This window comes from Aythya marila, assembly GCF_965140915.1.
Source record: "Aythya marila genome assembly, chromosome: 6".
Classification (NCBI taxonomy): domain Eukaryota; kingdom Metazoa; phylum Chordata; class Aves; order Anseriformes; family Anatidae; genus Aythya; species Aythya marila.
Genome location: NC_139047.1, coordinates 7,964,291 through 7,982,494, shown reverse-complemented (window position 1 = coordinate 7,982,494; position 18,204 = coordinate 7,964,291). Strand labels below are relative to the sequence as shown.

General features: G+C 47.3%; 1 protein-coding gene across 5 annotated transcripts in view; it reads left to right on the top strand.

Annotated features, from left to right (window-relative positions):
* The first annotated feature begins 938 nt into the window (after positions 1–938).
* Positions 939–18,204, top strand: part of IKZF2 (IKAROS family zinc finger 2) — a 115,915-nt gene continuing 98,649 nt past the window's right edge. For 3 of the 5 annotated variants that reach the window (XM_082763373.1, XM_082763371.1, XM_082763369.1), the window contains exons 1-3: positions 939–1,256; positions 3,864–3,912; positions 4,636–4,743. In XM_082763373.1, the coding sequence (XP_082619499.1) occupies positions 3,879–3,912; positions 4,636–4,743 (142 nt within the window). In that variant the 5' untranslated portion in view covers positions 939–1,256; positions 3,864–3,878. The remainder of the gene's footprint in view (positions 1,257–3,863; positions 3,913–4,635; positions 4,744–18,204) is intronic. The other 2 variants (XM_082763372.1, XM_082763370.1) reach the window with 1 other exon arrangement.

Genomic DNA, 18,204 nt, shown 5'->3' with positions numbered 1-18,204 from the left:
GTGACCAGCGTAGGTGAAGGATAACTCCCTGTCAGCTCCCGTTGGGTGTAATGGTGGAGTGTATGTGCAGCCTAGAGTCTGATGCTTCCTAATGCTTGTGCACTTGACTTTCCAAATTTAAGTGGCTTTACTATTTGTGTATGTAACACACGACACACAACCAGAGCGTCTGAGCGTTAACCCAGGCACCTTCTGGCACCCCACACTCGCCCGCATCCCTCCCTTCAGCTTCGATGTTGAGGGGCGACCCTGTGGCACTGGACCGAGACGTTATGAAGGCGGTGGGGTGCCTGTGGTGACATGACAAAGGTAGAGGGGTTCCTGTTGTAATGTGATGAAGGCAGTGGGGTGTCTGTTGTGATGTGATGAAGGCAGTGGGGTGCCTGTGGTGATACTATGAAGGCAGTGGGGTGCCTGTGGTGACACGATGAAGGCAGTTGGGTGTCCGTGGTGACACGATGAAGGCAGTGGGCTACCTGTGCCCTAAGTGTTCACCACCACACCTCCGCCTGGGCCCTCCATGAGGCCCGGCATGTCCCTTGTGACTCGGTGTCCTCAGTGGGGGCATGAGGTAGTGTCTTTGGGGTGGCTGCTGTGGGAAACGCTTTATTTCTGACTGAAAACCGCTTGGAAACGCATTTATTTCAGCAGGGCTGCGAAGGGAAACACTTGAAAGAGGGTTAAAGCCAGAAGTGCTGAATCATGACTCCGACGACAACCCACCCACCCACCCCTCCCTCACGACGACGGCTGAGGAGAGGGAAGGGAAAGGGGGGGGGGGGGGGGACGCGCCCCGCTTGCCGCCGCGCTGCCCTGAGGGGGCGGCGCGCGTGCGCGTGTGCGCGCCTCCGCGGCTCCTCGTCCCCTAATCGATTGCCGAGCGCGCTGAGCGGCCATGCCGGCGCGGGCACGCGCGCGGGTCCCCCCCCTCCCCGCCTTTCCCTCACCCTCTCCCCTCACGCTGCGCGCCCCCGGCCGGGCTGCGTGTGAGCGTGTCAGGGCGCGTGTGAGGCAGGGGAAGGGGGGGGGGGGGGGGAAAGCGCGGCGGCGGTGGCGGCCGGCGGCGGATCGGTTTCTCGGGGTTTGACCAGGCGGTCCCGGGCTAACCCCCGGCTCGCTCGCCGAAGATGGAGGCGGCAGCGCCCGGCGGATCGCCCCTAGCTACGGCGCCGCTGCCTCAGTTTCCATAGCCGGCCGCCGTGCCCCGCACAAACACCCGCACACACACACAAGGGGGATGGAAGGGACTCGCTGAGGTAAAGCCGCGCCTGCCTTCTCCTCCTCCTCCTCCTCCTCCTCCTCCTCCTCCATTCCTCTTTTTTTTTTTTCTTGCCCCCCTTTTCCACCTCCCCCCCCCCTCCTCCTCCCCCTGCCCAGGGGGTCCCCCAAGTGCCGGTCGCTGAGGGGGCGACTTGTTGCTCTGTGTGTGTGTGTGTGTGTCCCCGAAAATAAAGAAATACGACGGTAAAGCAGAGGAGCGGTGGCCGTTCCCCGGCCACAACTGCCATTTCCCTCCGCCACCTGCCTTGAGGAGCCCTCTGGGGAGGGGGGGGCGATGAATAAAATCCCCCCGGCAGGACTTGGGTTACTTTGACAGGTCGTGCTGAGGGCTGCCAGAGGCAGGGATGAGGACCTGTGGTGGATTTTATTTTTTTTTGGTGCTTTTATTTTATTTTATTTTTTTTAAACGCTCCGGGGAAGTTGGCCTGGGCTCGCAGGGCGGGGTGCGGGCGCTGAGGCGCTGAACCCCCCCACCCAAAAAAAAAAAAATAATAAATAAATCCCAAACCCCTCAAACCTTCCCCAAAGCCTCCCCGGGTCCCCCCCTCGCCTCCCGTTGCCGTGCCGATCGGGAAGGAACCGGTGGATCAAGTTTTTCTCTCTCCCTCCTGGTTAATCGCATTGCTGTAGCACCGGCTGACCTCCCTCCCTCTCCCCTCCCTCCCTCCCTCTCTCCCCTTCCCTCCCTCTCCCCTTCCTTCCCTCCCTCTCCCTTTTTGTTCTTCATCTTCCCTCAAACTATGTGCCATTCCTGAGCGCCCGTCCCCGCCGCCTCACCCCGGGCTGCCCGGCTCCGCATGCCCCACCTGTAAGTGCCGGGGGCGGCTTTCTCTTCCCCCCCCCCCCCCCCCCTTTTCCTTATTTTTTTAAACTTTCCCCATCTCGCTGTGTCCTCAGCACACCCAAAAACTCTCTCTCCGTCTCTTCCCCCTCTCCCCTCCCCTTCATTCGTCGTGCAAAGGAGAGCTTAGCAGCCGGGATTTGCCATCGCAGCCTAAAAATGGTGACCGAACTTTTTTTCCCTCTCCCCCCCCCTCTCCCCTTCTCCTCCTCCTCCTCCTCCCCCCCGCTTGGAGAAATAAAAAATAAAAGCCAAACCGTGTTTTAATTTTGGTTACGGATGTTTCTGTGTTTCTTTTTTGCCTTCCTTTCTCTTCCTCCTCCCTTCCTCCCATTTCTTTCCTTCCACTTCATTGGCTGGGATGATCTTTCCCTGTTGCTTCTGATGTTTCTTTCTTTTTCTCAGTGTGTGCCTGCCTACCTGGACTAGGGGGAAGATAAGGTAATTTTGAAGGGCTTTGAGGAAGCGGCTTACCTGTTTTGGAAACTTTTTGGAGATTTTTTTTTTTTTTTAAAGTCATGTGAAAAATCAGTAACCAAAGAGAGTTTGGTAGCAGCCGGGCAGGTTGAAATTTAAGTGTTATGTGCTGAATGCCTTGGGAATTTGATCTGCTTTATACCAAGGAAGAACAGAGAGAAAAGTATTTATTTATTGGGGGAGAGGCGGGGGGGGGGGGGGGGGGTCGGGGAGGGAGGAAAGCGGGTTAAGGGAGGGGGAGGGAAGTGGTTTTGGAGACAAGAAGTGAAGCTGCCTGTTTTCCAGTAAGTAATGGAGAAATTCCAGGAGCCAGGGCTAAATATACTTGGCGATCAATACAGAAATGGCTCATTGTGAATAATTTAGCTGCCTGGTGCAGTGAGAGTTTTGAAACTAAAGGCAAAAAAGAGGCCATGGAGGGAGAGAGGAAATAAAATTCTCCTCTGGTCATGTCAGTTTCTTAACTTTTCCACTTAAAAGAACATAGTTATGATTATTGATCTCTCTCTCTCTCTCTCTCTCTCTTTCTTTCTTTTTCTCAATATATATCAAATGATAGCTAGGGGGTGTCATTCTATACAGTTACTTGGGTTTCTGGAAAGTAATAGCTTGTTCTGTGTCAGCAAAGTGCTTCCAGAAACTTTAAGATTGCTTCATGCCAAAAAATGCATGGTCTGGGAGCATCCAGTGTGACGTTCAGCCCCGTGCTGGGGCAGATCAGTAAGGTTAGAAGGAGCAGGTGCGTGTACAGGTGTGTGTGGTGGTGTGAGACAAAGGCTCGTGAGGACCCTCTCGAGGGGGCATGGGCACAGAAGGCTTTATTTTGTTCAGAACAGGATGGAGTCTCCCGGAGTACGTGTGAAAAGAGCAATTGTTAAGAGTAGCAATCTCCTCCAAGTCTGTTCTGGCTGTGAGAGCTGATAATTGATAAAGAATTGCAATCCTGTCTTGGACAAAACAAGTGGAAAGTCTGGGGAGGGAAAATTCAAATGAGGTAAAAAGGCGAGTGGGGAACAGCTCTTGGTCAGACCAAGAAGATCCCAGCACAGGCTGCCCAGGGGACAGCTGGATTTCTCTGCTCAGATAATTTGCAGGAAGAGTTCAGCGATTCGCAGACGAGCACATGCACTACGCTTGTGTGTTTCTCTAGGCAATGGTTGCAACAGCAGTAAAATGGGTAACTACTTAGGGCTTTAAGTAAGTTTAATCATTTAATGGTTGATACTGACAGGCGTCTTTGAGGGTGTACTTTTCTGCCTTGCAGCACTGCACTTTGACTATGGAAGCAGAGGCTGCTGATGGATATATAACATGTAAGTAGTCATTTTATTTGATTATTCTGAATTACTTTCCTTTTCCCACTATCTTTTTGTCATGCAGACACCTGAAACTTTAGCTTGCTTCTGTATGGGCTTTGCTTTGAGATGCTGCTGAATTAATGGCATTTAAACATAAACTTGGTGTATGGCTGAGAAATGTGTGGGTATGGGCTCATGGGTGAGTACCTCGCAATTTAAATATTTGCTGAGGATGAATGAACTTTACAAAAGAGAGAGAGAGAGCTCATTTTCAAAAATCCACATTGCAGCCAGAAACTTTTAATGCCTTTCACTGTGCATTTCTCCTGTTTTCTGTGTCAGGGCAAAGCGTCTTTCTGAGTGCGTTGTTTAACTGTCAGTTAGCTGGAGCCTCTGAAGGGAAAGTCTGTCCTGTAAAGTAATATTTCAGCCCGTTCCTGCCCCGTCCTGATTCTCAGTGTTTGCAAACAGAGAAGCAATCCTCGCTTCTGTTGAGACGAAGCAGCTGGGGCAGGATTTTTCATAAGAGACTAGTGACAGTAGGTTCGAGGGGGGTTCTTAAAATCAGTCAGTCAAATATTTACTTGTGGCCACTGAGAACCCAGTTCGCACAGGCTTTGGAAGGCTCCCCTCGCAGAGGGAGGACGGGCAGGGGCGCAGCGAGGCATAGCTCTTAATCAGGGGGTCTCTTTGCGGGACAGCGGGATGGAAACTCATGGGTGACTTGTTTTGTGAAAGCAGGTGACAATGAGCTTTCACCCGAAAGGGAGCACTCCAACATGGCTATTGACCTCACCTCCAGTACACCCAATGGGCAGCATACCTCACCAAGTCACATGGCAAGCAGTAAGTCTCTTTTAAACGTGTTTCTCTTGAGCAGCGTGTTTGGGTTAGTCCGGGTCCTCGGCTTGCTTTCTGTGTCTTAACCGCCGCTCTAGGCTTTGCTAATAAAAGAAGAGGACGGGGTAGATTATTTTTTTTTTCTTGTTCATGCTGGTGTCTCATCTAAACATGAACGGGATTACTAGTCTGAGCTATCCCAAGGTGGCATTTGAGAGCTGGTCCTTACCTGTTCCAGGTAGGAAAACGCTAGGCTTGACGTGTGCTGGCTTTGTTTCATCAGGGTTTGAAATCCAAATGCAAATTGTTGCTGTTATTATTTTTTTACTATTTACTGTGCTTCCAGAAACAGCTTGAAGTAGTTTTATTTGAAAACAAACACGCTCTATTTACAAAAAGGCTTTACTCTGGCAAAAGTATAAAGTTAAAATGTCTGGGTTTGACGGCAGGTTGTGTTTTACTGTTCCATATAGAAGCTTCAGCATCCTATTCATTACCGTAGCTTTGCCTTGGCGGGTCCAGGGATGGCTGGGATAATTGGAAATTTATGGCACTCAGTAGCTGACTCGCTAACAAACTGAGAGGATTTTGTTTTAGAGTGTCGAGGAAGAAACTGAGAAAATGCGAAGAGATTTAGGAGCCTTCTGTGAGTGTCAAGTGCTCGTAATACTTTCATAATTATTTTTCATGCTGTAGTACTGAGGCGAATAAATGTAGTTTATATATGTTTCGTAAACTAGCCTCCTTTCTTTTTGTGTTTGCTTGTTTTACTTCTGGTTACAATTTTGCACTGAGATACTTACCTTAGAGTATCCCAGTACTTGTATTCAAAAATAATGTGGTGTGCTTTGCTTACAGTATACTTTCAGAAGGTTCCTCTCTATAGCATGTGATACTGATTTTCTTTCTAGTCTGCGTGCTATAGATACGTATTTATCTTTTTAAACTGCCTGTATAATACCCCATCAAAGCGTGCAAAAGAAAGAGAGTGCACTTAGAGTTGCTTGCTTTAAAATACGGTGCATTGCCTTCAAAGTCTTTCTTACTGAGAAAGATGTTCCTTTCCTTTAAGAATTTCTTTTTTCCTCCTGCAAATTATGAGTAAAACGCAGTTTTTATGAGCCTTTAAAACTGAGGGTTATAATGAAGACCTACCAATTATATACATGTTGCTAGAGAATATGATTGCTAATACTCTGGACTGAACTTTATATGACAAGCTATCATAATTCAGCATCTTTAGACAATTCCAATCCTGCTGCACTGGGATTCTGATATATTTTATTATGTTGTAAAAGTTTTACTACTCACTTTCTTCATTTTCTTTGTTTCCTTTTTATTAATGGGAAGGCTTCATTGGAAGGGAGAAAAAAAAGCTCCCTGTTTTAAATCTTCTTTATAATCTAGACTAAAAACCAGAGTCAAATTAGGGAATAAAAAGATCTAGGATGAAGTCATGCAAAAATACTCTAATGCATTCAATATTTTCATGTTCATTGTGTTAACGTTTTCAATGATTTTTAAGCATCGTTACTTCATGCAACACACATGCGTTTACAGCCTTGGTGAATATCTTTTTTTTTTTTTAATGTGTCTTGTGGTATCTCGCAGGTGTCTCAATTGCCTTCATCACTGCTGCTTTTTGTTAAGTACATGCTGCTGTTGGAAAATGATGGGCTCTGCCTGGGGTTCTTAAGCCATGCAAAACAAGAGCATCTTAAATTTGTTGTCACTTAGCTGTTCTTTGCAGGCATGGGAATGTTTTGGGGAGAGGCAGTTTCTGTGTTAAACATGGAAGGTATCGATTAGAGGTTGTTGGCTTTTGTGGCAGCTGTTAAGGTGGTTCACTTAAGGGTTTGGGGCAAATCTTGAATCTAGCATGCACAGACTAACTCACCAGGCTGTGCTTCAGGAAACCTTTTTAGAGAGAGGAGAGTGAGGAGGAAAGGCAATTTGTAAAACTAAGTATGACTTCAGTTACTGCTACAGGAACGAGCCGTCATCCATCCTGCTGTGGTGCTGCAAGGAGGCCCGTGAAGCAGCGATGGGACGTGAGGGGAGGAAATGGCTGTGCTCTACGCAGTGCCCCTTAATTTCTAGCGGAGCCACTGCCCTGCTGTCAGCCTCCCATTCTTGGCAAGCCCAGGGCACACTGGCCAACTGTGTAGGGTTTGCTGCTGGAGGAGGTGGTACGAAGATCGGGCCCCAAAGGCTTTGCTCCCGGTTCTGTTGCCAGCTGTCCCCAGAAGGTGGACGGCCCTGTCTCGCCGAGCGCTCGGGATATGCACCTGCAGGGCAGAGCTCGGAGCTCTGACCTTTGTTCTCGCGTTCCATTGACTCGCTTTGAACCACAGCTCTTAATTTAGCTTCAATTTGTGTCTGCCTCAAACAGAGACAAAACCATAAGAAGCAAATTTCTTGGATCTGTACCGAAACAATTGAGCAGTGCTCTCCCAGCAACAGTAAAATTATGTGCTAGGTAAAGAGTTTTCTATGCTCATTAGCCCCTGGCAATTCCATGTTAGTAGGAGTTCTGGCTGGGCTACTGATGTTTTCAGGTTCTATTCCAAAAGGTTTCGGGTTAAATATTTTGGCTCGCTGTGGAGAGTTGTCTGCTGCATCCTTTAACCTATTATCATTTTCAAGTATCTAGACTGCATGTATAGGTTATGGATGGGGCCGACACTCAATTTTCCTTGTGAATGAGGTGATCCTGAAAGATAAATCACAGCAAATCGCCTGTCATAGCTAACTAATGATCTTACATATACCTTACGGTATGCATCTGCCTTTAGCAGAACGTTGTATGCATGTTGGCAGATGCTCTGTTCTAAAATACTTTATTGTAGTTTTATGTAAGCAAAGATTTAAAATATGTGTAAATAGTCAAACTGAATAGGTTGATGGATCATCTCGCTTTCTTGTATAGCAAAAGACAAATTAGTGCTATACCTGCTGATTACAGATGATGTATTCACATAGCCCCGAATCTGGAAGTCAAGATTTTCTTCGGACCTTCTGTAGGAAGGTGATGCGAGGAGCTGGGTGCCAAAGGGCTGCTCAACTAACTCTGTGTTGGGTGCTGAGGAGTTCCCTGGGTGCCCTTAAGCTGCCTGCTGGACCCCACAAAGCCCGAGGGAGTCAGGCTTGTTGCCTCTGCTTGGTGTTGAACTGAGCTGCAAGCCATCAGGAACCTCAGAGTAGGAACTGGTATGCTAATTTAAAGGCTGATGGGGGGTCTCTAAAAAAAGTGATTTCCAGCCACCTTCTTATAAAAGCCTCTTATTTAATACCACATGAAGTTCTTACTACAGTTATTACTTTTTTCCCCCTGTAGGTTAAAATGGGCTTAGAGGGTCCCCTGTAGAAGCCTCAAGGCTCTGTTGTTGGATACTTCACTTGGTGACCGCTTGTGTAGGGCAAAGGCTGTTTCTCGTAAGACCACTTGCTTGGTATGCTATGGAAAGTAACAGCAGCGAGTCGTATCTGACAGTCAGGGACTGAGGAAATTTCCTCCTAAACTAGAGACTTTACAGTGGGCGTCCTAGATAACTTTCTTATCTCTGCTTTCATAGACAATAGGAGCCCTTAAACAAAATGGAGGCAGAACAATCATAAATATCAAACCCAACATCTGATGGTTGGAACTGATTAAAATTGTGGTACGCTTTCAAGATGTGTTTATAATAGCTTAGAAGCGTTACTAAGTTATGAGGTATAATTTATTAAGAAAATAGCGTTGTTGGCTGACTCAGTTGCTGAACATAACGAGGCGATTCCATTTTCTGCGTGGTGGGGAATGATCGCGCTATCTGACAAGAGCGCGGATGGGACAGCCATGTTAAGCGTGAGTGGTTCCTCTATCAGTATTCACGGCCAGAATCTGTTGTAGGGAGCTCAGGCAAGGTCTCATGATGAAGCAGCAAGTGCTGGATTCCCAGCAGTCAGGGTGGACTGTGGTGGACTCTCAGTTGCTTTTTATTTTTTTTTTTGTAGCTTCAAAACCCCACGTCTTTCTTGACTACTTTCGGTTTTCCACTGTGAACTGTCATACAAGCCCTGTTTTGTCACACTTGTGTTGCCCCGAGCAAAATATTTCATGTGCCACCGCTGTATCAGCACCACATCTGTATTGATAAAGAAACACAACTACAGAGTCCGCCTTTTGGGATGAAACCGGGTAAAATTAGAGATTGCTTTATGCCTCAGCTATGCAGCAAGCAAGCCATGCCATCGCCAGCACTACTGCCCAGGCAAGTGAGGCTGGACCTCGTGCTGGGATTCCTTTTGGCTCAACAAGTGTTTTTTCAGTGCGTGAGGTGGCTGAGCCTCTGCAGGAGGATTTTCCTTGGGGCTGGTGGCTGGGGTGTCGGGGCCGGGCTGCAGGGGGAGGAATCGAGTTGGTGCTTTGAGGCAGTCACTCCCCTGACACAGGCACCGCTGCGTGAAGGATTCTGGCAGCCCGACTGTCGCGCTCTCAAGTGGGGATTCAGGTCTCCAGTTCTTCCAAATACATGCAAAGTGTGAAACGCTGCATATGGTGCTAAAAACTCGGGCTGGATTACCTCATGGTGCTGAGGAATCTCTCTCCTCGGAGGCCTTTTTGAGGAGCAGGGTAGGCAACATCTGCTGGTCTGGGCTGTCAGTGCAGGAGGTGGGCTTCTGACTCTCTCGAGGCATCCTCCAGACCTTTGTGTCTGCCTTGCCAACCTTGGCGGGGTGACGTTCAGAGAGGTCAGCTGGGGAATTCCACAGTGGTGCCTAAATTCAGATGTACCTGTGACTTCTCAGGTTGAAGGGTGGCAAAGACATGCTACGCCAAGGCAAGCTTAGACATGAGAAGAGCTCGATAAAAGCGCAGCAGGGAATGGGAAGAAGTGAGCTACTTTGACACTTACAGGAGCATTGACTTTGCTTCAGTCTTGTAACCCCAGACTCCCTGAGAATTGCTTGGGGGAATAATATTTATGAAAGCTTTAGCCAATTACCGTTCTTGAAGTTTAATGGGAGGGGGATAAGGTGAGGATGGGGCTTTAAATATTTGACCACATATAAGAAACTGAAGCTCTCCAAAGTTGTGTTGAACCCATTTAAATTTAAAAAAAAAGAAAAGAAAAAGTACCAGGAAATGAAACGTTTGCTGGGATGCTGTTTGGGCTGTAGTTTTATTCACATCAGCTTCGATCCTTCACAGGGGTATGGTTAAAATCTTGACGTAGTTTCTGCACTACAAGCCCTGCGTGTAGGCAAACACCAAGGAGCTGCTGAAACTTCTGTGTATTTCTCGTCTCTTCTGTCAGTGCGTCTCTGGCATTCCCGACGGGATCAGATACTTGGCTGTAAAAACATTCCTCCCTCTCGGTGAGTGTTATAATGAGGGTGGAGTGAACTGATCAGTTAATCTCATTAAATAGGTTTTTATTCATTCTGATGGAACTCTCTTGAGAGGTCATCTGCCAGGGCTTTGTTGCAGCACACACCTTTCTGAGGGAGCTTCTGTTATTCTCTGGGACTGTCAGGTTCGGTTAACTTTCCTCGGTACACACCCTGTTACAACACTCGCTCCTCTGGGTAGCTTCGTAGTCAGCATGTTTTCAATATCTGCTTCTGGAATTTCAGTTCCTTTTCAGACATGCCAACGAAAAGAGCAGTCCTCTTCCTTGAAGCACGGCGCTTCGACAGCGGCTGGGTGACTTGATACCCGCTACGGAGCGCTCCGTCCCTCCCATCCCCAAATCTGGGGGAAGGTGCAGCTCCTGTTGAAATCAGTGGGTATTTTCTCTTAAGGAAATTGGATCAAGGCCTCTTTTCCCATTCCTGCGGGCTGTTGGCACTGTCTCCTTCACGAGCTAAATGCTGTTTGCTGGGCTAGGCTTTTCAGGTGGCAGTGCAGCTGCCTGTGTTGTCCTTACACATCTCTGAGGGTGAGCAGAGCTTGTCCTCCTACTGCAGAGAGGGAGTTTGGAAGGAGTGGTGTTTATCCAGGCGGGAATGATGTACCCCTCCTCTTCACTTTCCTCGGTGAATTGTGGCGAAGGGAACTTCTTGCAGGGGGGCTGCCTTGAGGCAGCTCCGGGGAAGACTTGAGAGCGCGCAGCACGCCTGTAGGGACGAGGCCAGTCGCCAGCCTGTGGCGCTGAGCCTGTGCCACGGCGTGTTGTCCCTCGCCCAGAGCCGTGCCGTGCTGGCAGCTGGGTGCTCAGCCCAAGGGAGGGGAGCACAGCCAGGGCTGTCAGCGAGGAGCAGCGAGGCTTGGTGGGCACGGCTCAGGGCTGGGGGATGGGGGCCTGGTTTTTCTCCCAACTCTTGTCATCACAGGGGACTCCTCTCGTGTTCTTGTGTCTCCTTTTTCCTGAATCGCAGAGGCCATATATCGCTCAGGGTGGAGGTTCGGATGGCACCCGTTAGACCTCATCAAAAGCAGGAATTCTGTTACAGCACCTCCTTTGAGGTGTTGATTTAAGTTTCATTTCTACAACCTCACAATTAGGCACAGATAGCTGTACCTCAGTGCCCGTGGAGCTTATTTCCTGTCCCACACAGGAGTAACTGTGGTAGTCCTAAAGCCCCCTGTTCCAGTGTGCGTGCATGGCAGCAGCCACAGCATTTTAACTCTTCTCATCCAGCTCAGCCTGACCAGGTCTGTGCGTGGACAGACCCCAATTACACTGCCCGGCAAAACGTGCCCTTGATCTGGAGCCAGCTCCACATTACCGGCCTCTGCTGGCACCGCCGTGTCAGCCTGTGGCTTCGGAGAGCTGCAAATCCCCCAGGGGCAGAGCAGTGCTGGCAGGAGCTCCTGCTGCGAGCACGGCCCCGGCTGGCAGGGTCACCTGCGAGCGGTGTTACAGGTGGTACGCTGGAGCCTGTCGTAAAGCAGGAGACGCCGTTCCTGGAAAAGCATGGGGCTGGTTCATCCCCCTCGTCTGCGTGCAGATCAGGCAGCTAAACTTCTGTGAACTGGAACCTCCTGGTTTTTAACTGGCTTTTGCTTTCTCCGTACCTCTTCTTTTAGGCTCTGTACTCCGGTTTTGGGGTTTATGTTCCATTACTTCTCTGACTCCGCTGCTGTGGCCAAGCAGCACACCACCTGTGTGCATTGCATTTGCTCTTTTAGCTCACGATTGCTCTGTCCTCTGCACATCCGGAGAGGTCCCAGAGCTCTGGGTGCCCCTGTGGTGCATGTGGGGACACCTCCTGGTGAAGCTGAAGTTGCTGGGCGGATCCCCTTGTGCCCTAGGAACAGGGCGTTTGTTGTCTGGAGGCAACTGGAGGTCAGTCCTAGGGCCCCACAGCTCCAGGTGTGGGGCAGGTGAAATTCAGCATCCCCCAGCTGGTGGTGAACAGAAGACAGTGGAGTTGAAGTGCATCACCTCCCCAGATGGGTAGGAATCCCTGTCCTCGGCAGGCTGCAGGTTTTGCATGAGGCATGGGCAGAGAAGCGTGATGCTCTACAGACCATGGCTTCAGGTTACCTGGAGAAGCTGGGAAAAGACCTTTTTGTGTTTGTTTTTGTTATTTTTGTTATTGTTTTGTAGTTTTTGGTTTTTTTTTTTTGGTCCCCCTCTTTCTACTTAAGCATTGGTACCACCTGTCCTGGCCACAAGTGTAGCTGCTACAGCAGGGGAGTGAGAAGGCAAAACTTGACATCTCTCCCCTCAGTGTTGCTGGGCTGGAGACAGCACTCTGAGGACTCAGCTCTGCTGTCCAAACTGCAGCTTTGTGCAGACCCGGCTGCACCTTCGTGCTGCTGGTGTCACCCTTTGTCCTGCGGGCAGATCTGAAGCAGTTCCCAAAGAAGATAGGGCGCAGTGAAGCACAGCAGATCATCGCCCTATCTTCCTGTCCCGTCTATCACCTTTTTTCTAATGAGGTTTCTTCCCACGTGAGACAGCAAGACAAGTCTGTATTTCATTGCTAGCTATGGAAGCTCTGTGGAGGGCTCACCGTAGAGGTGATACATCTGCACTTAAAGCACAAACATGACAAAACCTGAGTCTCTGAGGAGGAATATTTTAATTTTGTTTTTTATCCCCTTTGTTCTCTTCCCCTTGAACAACAACAACAAATGTTATCCTGAAGATATCTGTGCTCTGACCTTCATCAGTAGGATGGATCCTTCCTGGTTCGTTGTTGGCCATGTTTCTGTTGCGTTCCCTCAACTTCTGAAAAGCCCTAATTGCATCAGAAGTTGTTGCCCTGTTTTTTCTCAAGGTACATGTGTTCCCTCAGTCCGTGAAAGTTACGGGGGTGAGCAGCACAGCAAGCTGCCTGGAGAAGCCTCTGATATGCCCAAATCCATACTAATTTTTCCTGTAATTACTTTTAGGTGTGGTGTGTGTGCGTGCAGTGAGAATTCACACCTACTGTCTCCTAGTTCCTAACTCAGCCTCCAGACATTTTGTGATTACCTCTGCAAGCAACGGTGCTCTCTTAAGTAACAGTCCAGCGGTAAAACACAAACTGAGAGAATTTTTTGTAACAGTATCTGGGCATCCTTTAAAACCCAGCAGTGTGAATTCAACACCCCCTTCTGTCCAAAGAGCAGCGAGTGCGGTGGTGTGAATTCCCTTCTTTTGAAACTGAAAGAGGTTGCTTCTTTCTGTATGAAAACAGCAAGTGTTTTTACACAGAAGAGGCACGAAGTCTATTCATCTGAGGAAGAGTAGCTGTTCTCTTGAAGTCATGGATGATTTAAAAAGTTTCCAGGAAAGAGTTGCAGTAGAGTCAAGACCTTACTCAGGTTAGCAAACAAGTTGTGTGACAAAGGGAGAAGGATCAGGCAAAAGCAGGCAACTGGGTTTGGTTTTGGTGCTTGGTGGTGGTTTGTTTTTATAATCTCTTAAACTTACATCATGGTTTCTTAAGAAATTGACATCCTGCAGTGTGTGTTTTGCTTTGTCCAGGTAATGAGTTGAGAAGGGGAGCAAATCTTAATAGCAGTTTTGCAAACCTCTTCTAATTGTCTTTTCCTAGGTTTGGTGTTGTATTTCATGTGCAATATTGTGGTGAGGGGCCTCTCTCTCCGGAGAGTCTGCGATCATCTGGCACGTGTGCTGCGTTTCCCTGAGTGCAGAAATATTTTGGAATACACCTTTGTGCCTTATATTCATATCGTGCTTTAACCCTCATTGCCTTTCAGATGCAGACGTGTTCTAGACACAGCATGTAATAGTTTCATGGTTGTATCTCCTCAAATTGGGTCATCGTTACCAGGTGTTTTGACCTTGAACCAGCACAGGTGGCTCCTGGGTGAGACGAGTGCATCTCCATACAGCTGCAGTGGAACAAGCTGTGGTATCAGCTTTACTTGAAACACCCTGCTTGAAAATTTCCTCTCACCTAAATACACAGGCCTCTCTCTCCAGCAGTGTTAGGTATTATCCTTCGGATAATCTATTCTTTTAGAGTTTAAGGTAATATCTCCTCATTATATCATGCCTTTTCAACGATAAATCTTGCAGAGCTTCACAAAGGGTGCCAGTTTAAGAGGTACAAATGGGCGAACAAAATTATAGGCTGAAGAGGTGGAGATAAATTAGAGAAATTAGTGTTAGTATGAATTCAGCTCCTATAGGTGGGAGGCAGACAGCTTCATCATTCGTGTGTGTGACTTTAAAATGGCAGATTATAGGTAGCTCTGGGGTTCAGGAGAAGGATGTGCTAGCTGCCTATCGAAGGGTCAAGTACTTGAGAAATGAGTGTATTCCTGTGCCCTCTGAAATTTGTATTCTATCAGCTGCAGGATGTCTGTATTTCTCCAAAATTCCCACATGCTCATATATGTATCCCAGGCCAGAGCACTCTCAGGGTGTAAATGCTGTCACCAGTCAGCTGCCCATAAATAACACCAGGTAGAGGAGCTGGCAGGCAGCTGGCGAAAACAATCTGAAATGTGTCCAGCCCTGGTTTGTGACAAGCCTGTGCATGTGTGATGTGTGTGAATCCACGGTAAAAGCGCTTTTAGAGAGTCTCGGTCAAATACAATAGAGATGTACGGGCTTGAAAAACATTACAATCATGCAAGCCTTATGAAATTAGGAAGCCAGAAAGAGAGGAGAGATGTGAATTCTGCCTCCGCTGAAGGAAAAGCTATTAAGCACCACCCTTTTCTAATGTCAAAGGATCTGCATGGGAAAAAGTTGCTGGAAGCCAGTCTCTGCGAAGGCTGCTGCTCGCAGAACCTACTTCTGGTGAGATGTTTGTGCAAAATCACCTCGCTGGTGGGACTGTGAGACCAGACATGAGTCAGCCCATCAGCACGTAACATGGTTTCAGGTTGCCGTCTTGCTGCTCTTGGGTTAAAGTCCTGGAAAAAAAAGTATTTGCTTTTTTTTTTTTTTCTTTTTCTTTTTGCCTCGCACTTTTAAAGCGTTTCACTTATTTAATGTCATTAGTGCTATTGTTATTTAAATTTAGCTTGTGACTGGTAACCATTAAATATTTATGAAGAGATCGATAGTAGTGAGATTTTTGCTGTAGTAAATATATATATCACATCTGTATTCAAAACCAAAGCGAACTGCAGTGCATTCCAGGAAATAATCCATAACGATGCTCGGTGGAGCACTTGCTCATCGTCACGTCGAGACGCTTTAGCTGTGTCCCAAAAGCAACCCCTTCTGCAGCAGAACCCTCTTCTGGGCCTATCCAGTGCCTTGGGAAAGGAGTGAAAATAACATTTTCATTGAGGAACGTGAACGAGAGCTGCCATATCCCAGGTTCTTTAGTGATTATATGCAGGGAGATCCCTGACTTCTATGCCGTGTCTGCTCCGCAAGGCTTCAGCGATGGGCTGCCGTGTGCTGGGGTGTCTGCTCCGCTTTGCTGATGTTGATCCTTCTCTTCTGCTCTGCTTCCTGAAGTTCTTGACTGTTGCTTGGTTCTCTTTACTACGGCATCCGAATGCCCTTACGAAACCAGTGGTGTAAGAGATTCCCTCCTCATACACCAAGGAATTTCTGACTGGTTTCCTGTGGTGGGGTCAGAACTCAGATTTGGGTGGAGGAAGGCTGGGCTTGCCAGCAGGAAAGTGTTTTCGAGGACATGCGGTCTGACTTCAGGCTCTCCTACTCACCTCCGGAGGGTTCTTGCAAAACTTCCCACCTGCCAGCCCATAAAGTCTGCCTTATCACAGGGGAAGCCTGGACAAATTGAGAAAGTGCAGCACAAAACTTCATCTGTAAATCAAAAACTGAAAATCTTTTTTTGAACCAATGCCTGGTTAAACATCGAGGACTTCAAGTGGCCTCAGAGGCAGACTAGGGTTCCTTGGGGAGAAAGGTATGAGAGGTACAGGACTCATGGGGAAGGCAAGTAGCCCAGTTCTTCTCCAGCCTGGGCATCTGTGAGACCTCCTCGTGCAGCTCCAAGGGGAGTAAGTCTCAGTAGGTCAGCGAGGGGATGACCTGAATCAGTCGTCCTGGGCAGGTGTTTTGGAAGGGAGAAAGCTTTCGTGGGAGCTGGCGATGAAATGTCAATTTCTAATTACGACGGTAGTTTATAATAATAATTCTAATTATATACATAAATAGTTTAATCTAATGTAATGTGGTAACATTTGCTGAGCTTTGGCTGCTTTCAGATAGTGAAAATATGCTGGTGGTTGTTGGCTAGGGTTCAGAAGCGTTTTTCAGAATTTCATGCACTATGTGAACAACAAAATTTTGTGTGGATTAAGCAATTATTAATTCTCCCCTATTATCCTTCAGATAAAACTACAACTAACTCATTAACCCAAATTAAATGTAAATAAAGCTGATCTGTTGTTGAGGAGGCTAATTAGAACAGTAATTGTGTAATGATGATGCATTTTAATTTCAAAACGCAGCTTTGAAAGCTACCCCTTTTGGCAGCGACAGAGCAAGGTGTAAAGCAGGATGCTCGTTGCTGCCGTTGTCCTATTAATTAATACATCCAGGGTTCCCTGTGCTTTCAGCCCTGCTTCTGTGCCCTGTAAAGCACTCAGAAATGTCCTAATTCTGCTGACAATAATGCTGGTGGTTCAGCCGTGTTGGGATTTGGATGGGAGGACGGCGCGGTGTGGCAGGGCTGGCGCTGTGTGTGCCTGGGTTACTGCTGTAGCAGCGCATCCCCGAGCGCGGGGAATAGGGGCCGTGCTTTGGGATTTGCTGCGGGCTTGCCATGGAGATGCATCTGGAGTTTCAGGCCAACAAAACTGAATTGTGAGTCATGTTTTAAAACGAGTGAGTAATTTTCCATGCAGTTTCATTACGGTATCTTTTGCCCCAAGGATTATTTGCCACAGGTTAACTTCCAGCAGTTTTTTCACTGTTGTCCGTAACCTGGAATTTTAATAAGAAAGGGATTGTTTAAAGCGGTGCTTTTATCCCAAATTGCCTGTTCCTAACGGTAAAATTAGCATCAGTAGTAATCAGCAGTTGTACCTGCTAGCCTGCACACACAATTTGTTGGATTTTTTCATTTGTTCAAATGTATTAAATACTATTTTGAGTTGCTTTTTAGCATATAATGTGTTTTATTTTAACTATCATTTGAATCACTAAAGAAATAGACATTGGATACAGAGTACATGATTTACCTTTTCTCGTTGCTCTAATCTCTACCGATTTTTTTTATTTCTTTGAGTGCTTTAGAGTACCTTCAGTTCTGAAGGATTGATTTAATCTTAAATGTTCCCAATAATCAAATTTGAGGAAGTAAAAACACATTTTCCCTATTTTCTTTTTAACTTTTCCTATGTAATTTTTTTTCCTTTGCTTCCTGGTTCACGGGGGGGGAAAAATCCTACAAGCATGTTTTAGTTGCATCACTAATATTAGAACTGAGTAATCGGGTGGCTTTGGCAGCAGTCTCGTTTATAAATTGTTGGTGAGCAGATGGCTCACCAAGTTGGCATGCCAACTCCAAACTTTCACAATCATGAGTCAAGTTTTAAATTGCAAGATTGCCTTACATGCCATGAGATTTTTTTTGTTTGTTTTAATAAATGTGATTTTCAGTGTATCTTCTTGTCTCTGAGCTGTTTTCCACTGAGGCATGGCTATTCAGCAACCTCTAGGGCTGGGAATGCCTTTTTCTTTTTTTTCCCTAATTTAGATAATTTTTATAGTCACTTGGTGCTAAGAAAAAGCAGTACCTAGCGGTCATTGAAGTGAGACTTTGCAATCCTGGTTCATGTCAGACAGATCAACTGCTATGATCATTGATAATTTTATCAATTCCTGGTTTGTAGGAACAGTAACTCGCTAGAAATTCACTGTGGGTATCTGTAATCCTCAATATGCAAATCTGTGCCAATTTGTTTGTTTCCCGAGTGCCCGGCTTAAGTCGTTAGGCGGCACAGAGTACAAATCTTATGTTTGGAAATGCAAGAGTGAGTATTGTCTGCAGGCAAAAAAGTAGCAATAAGAAAGGAGAGCCTGAGTGCTCAGCTGGTCCCAGTACGAGCACGGCACAGTTCCAGAAGGGTCAGATCTTGATCCA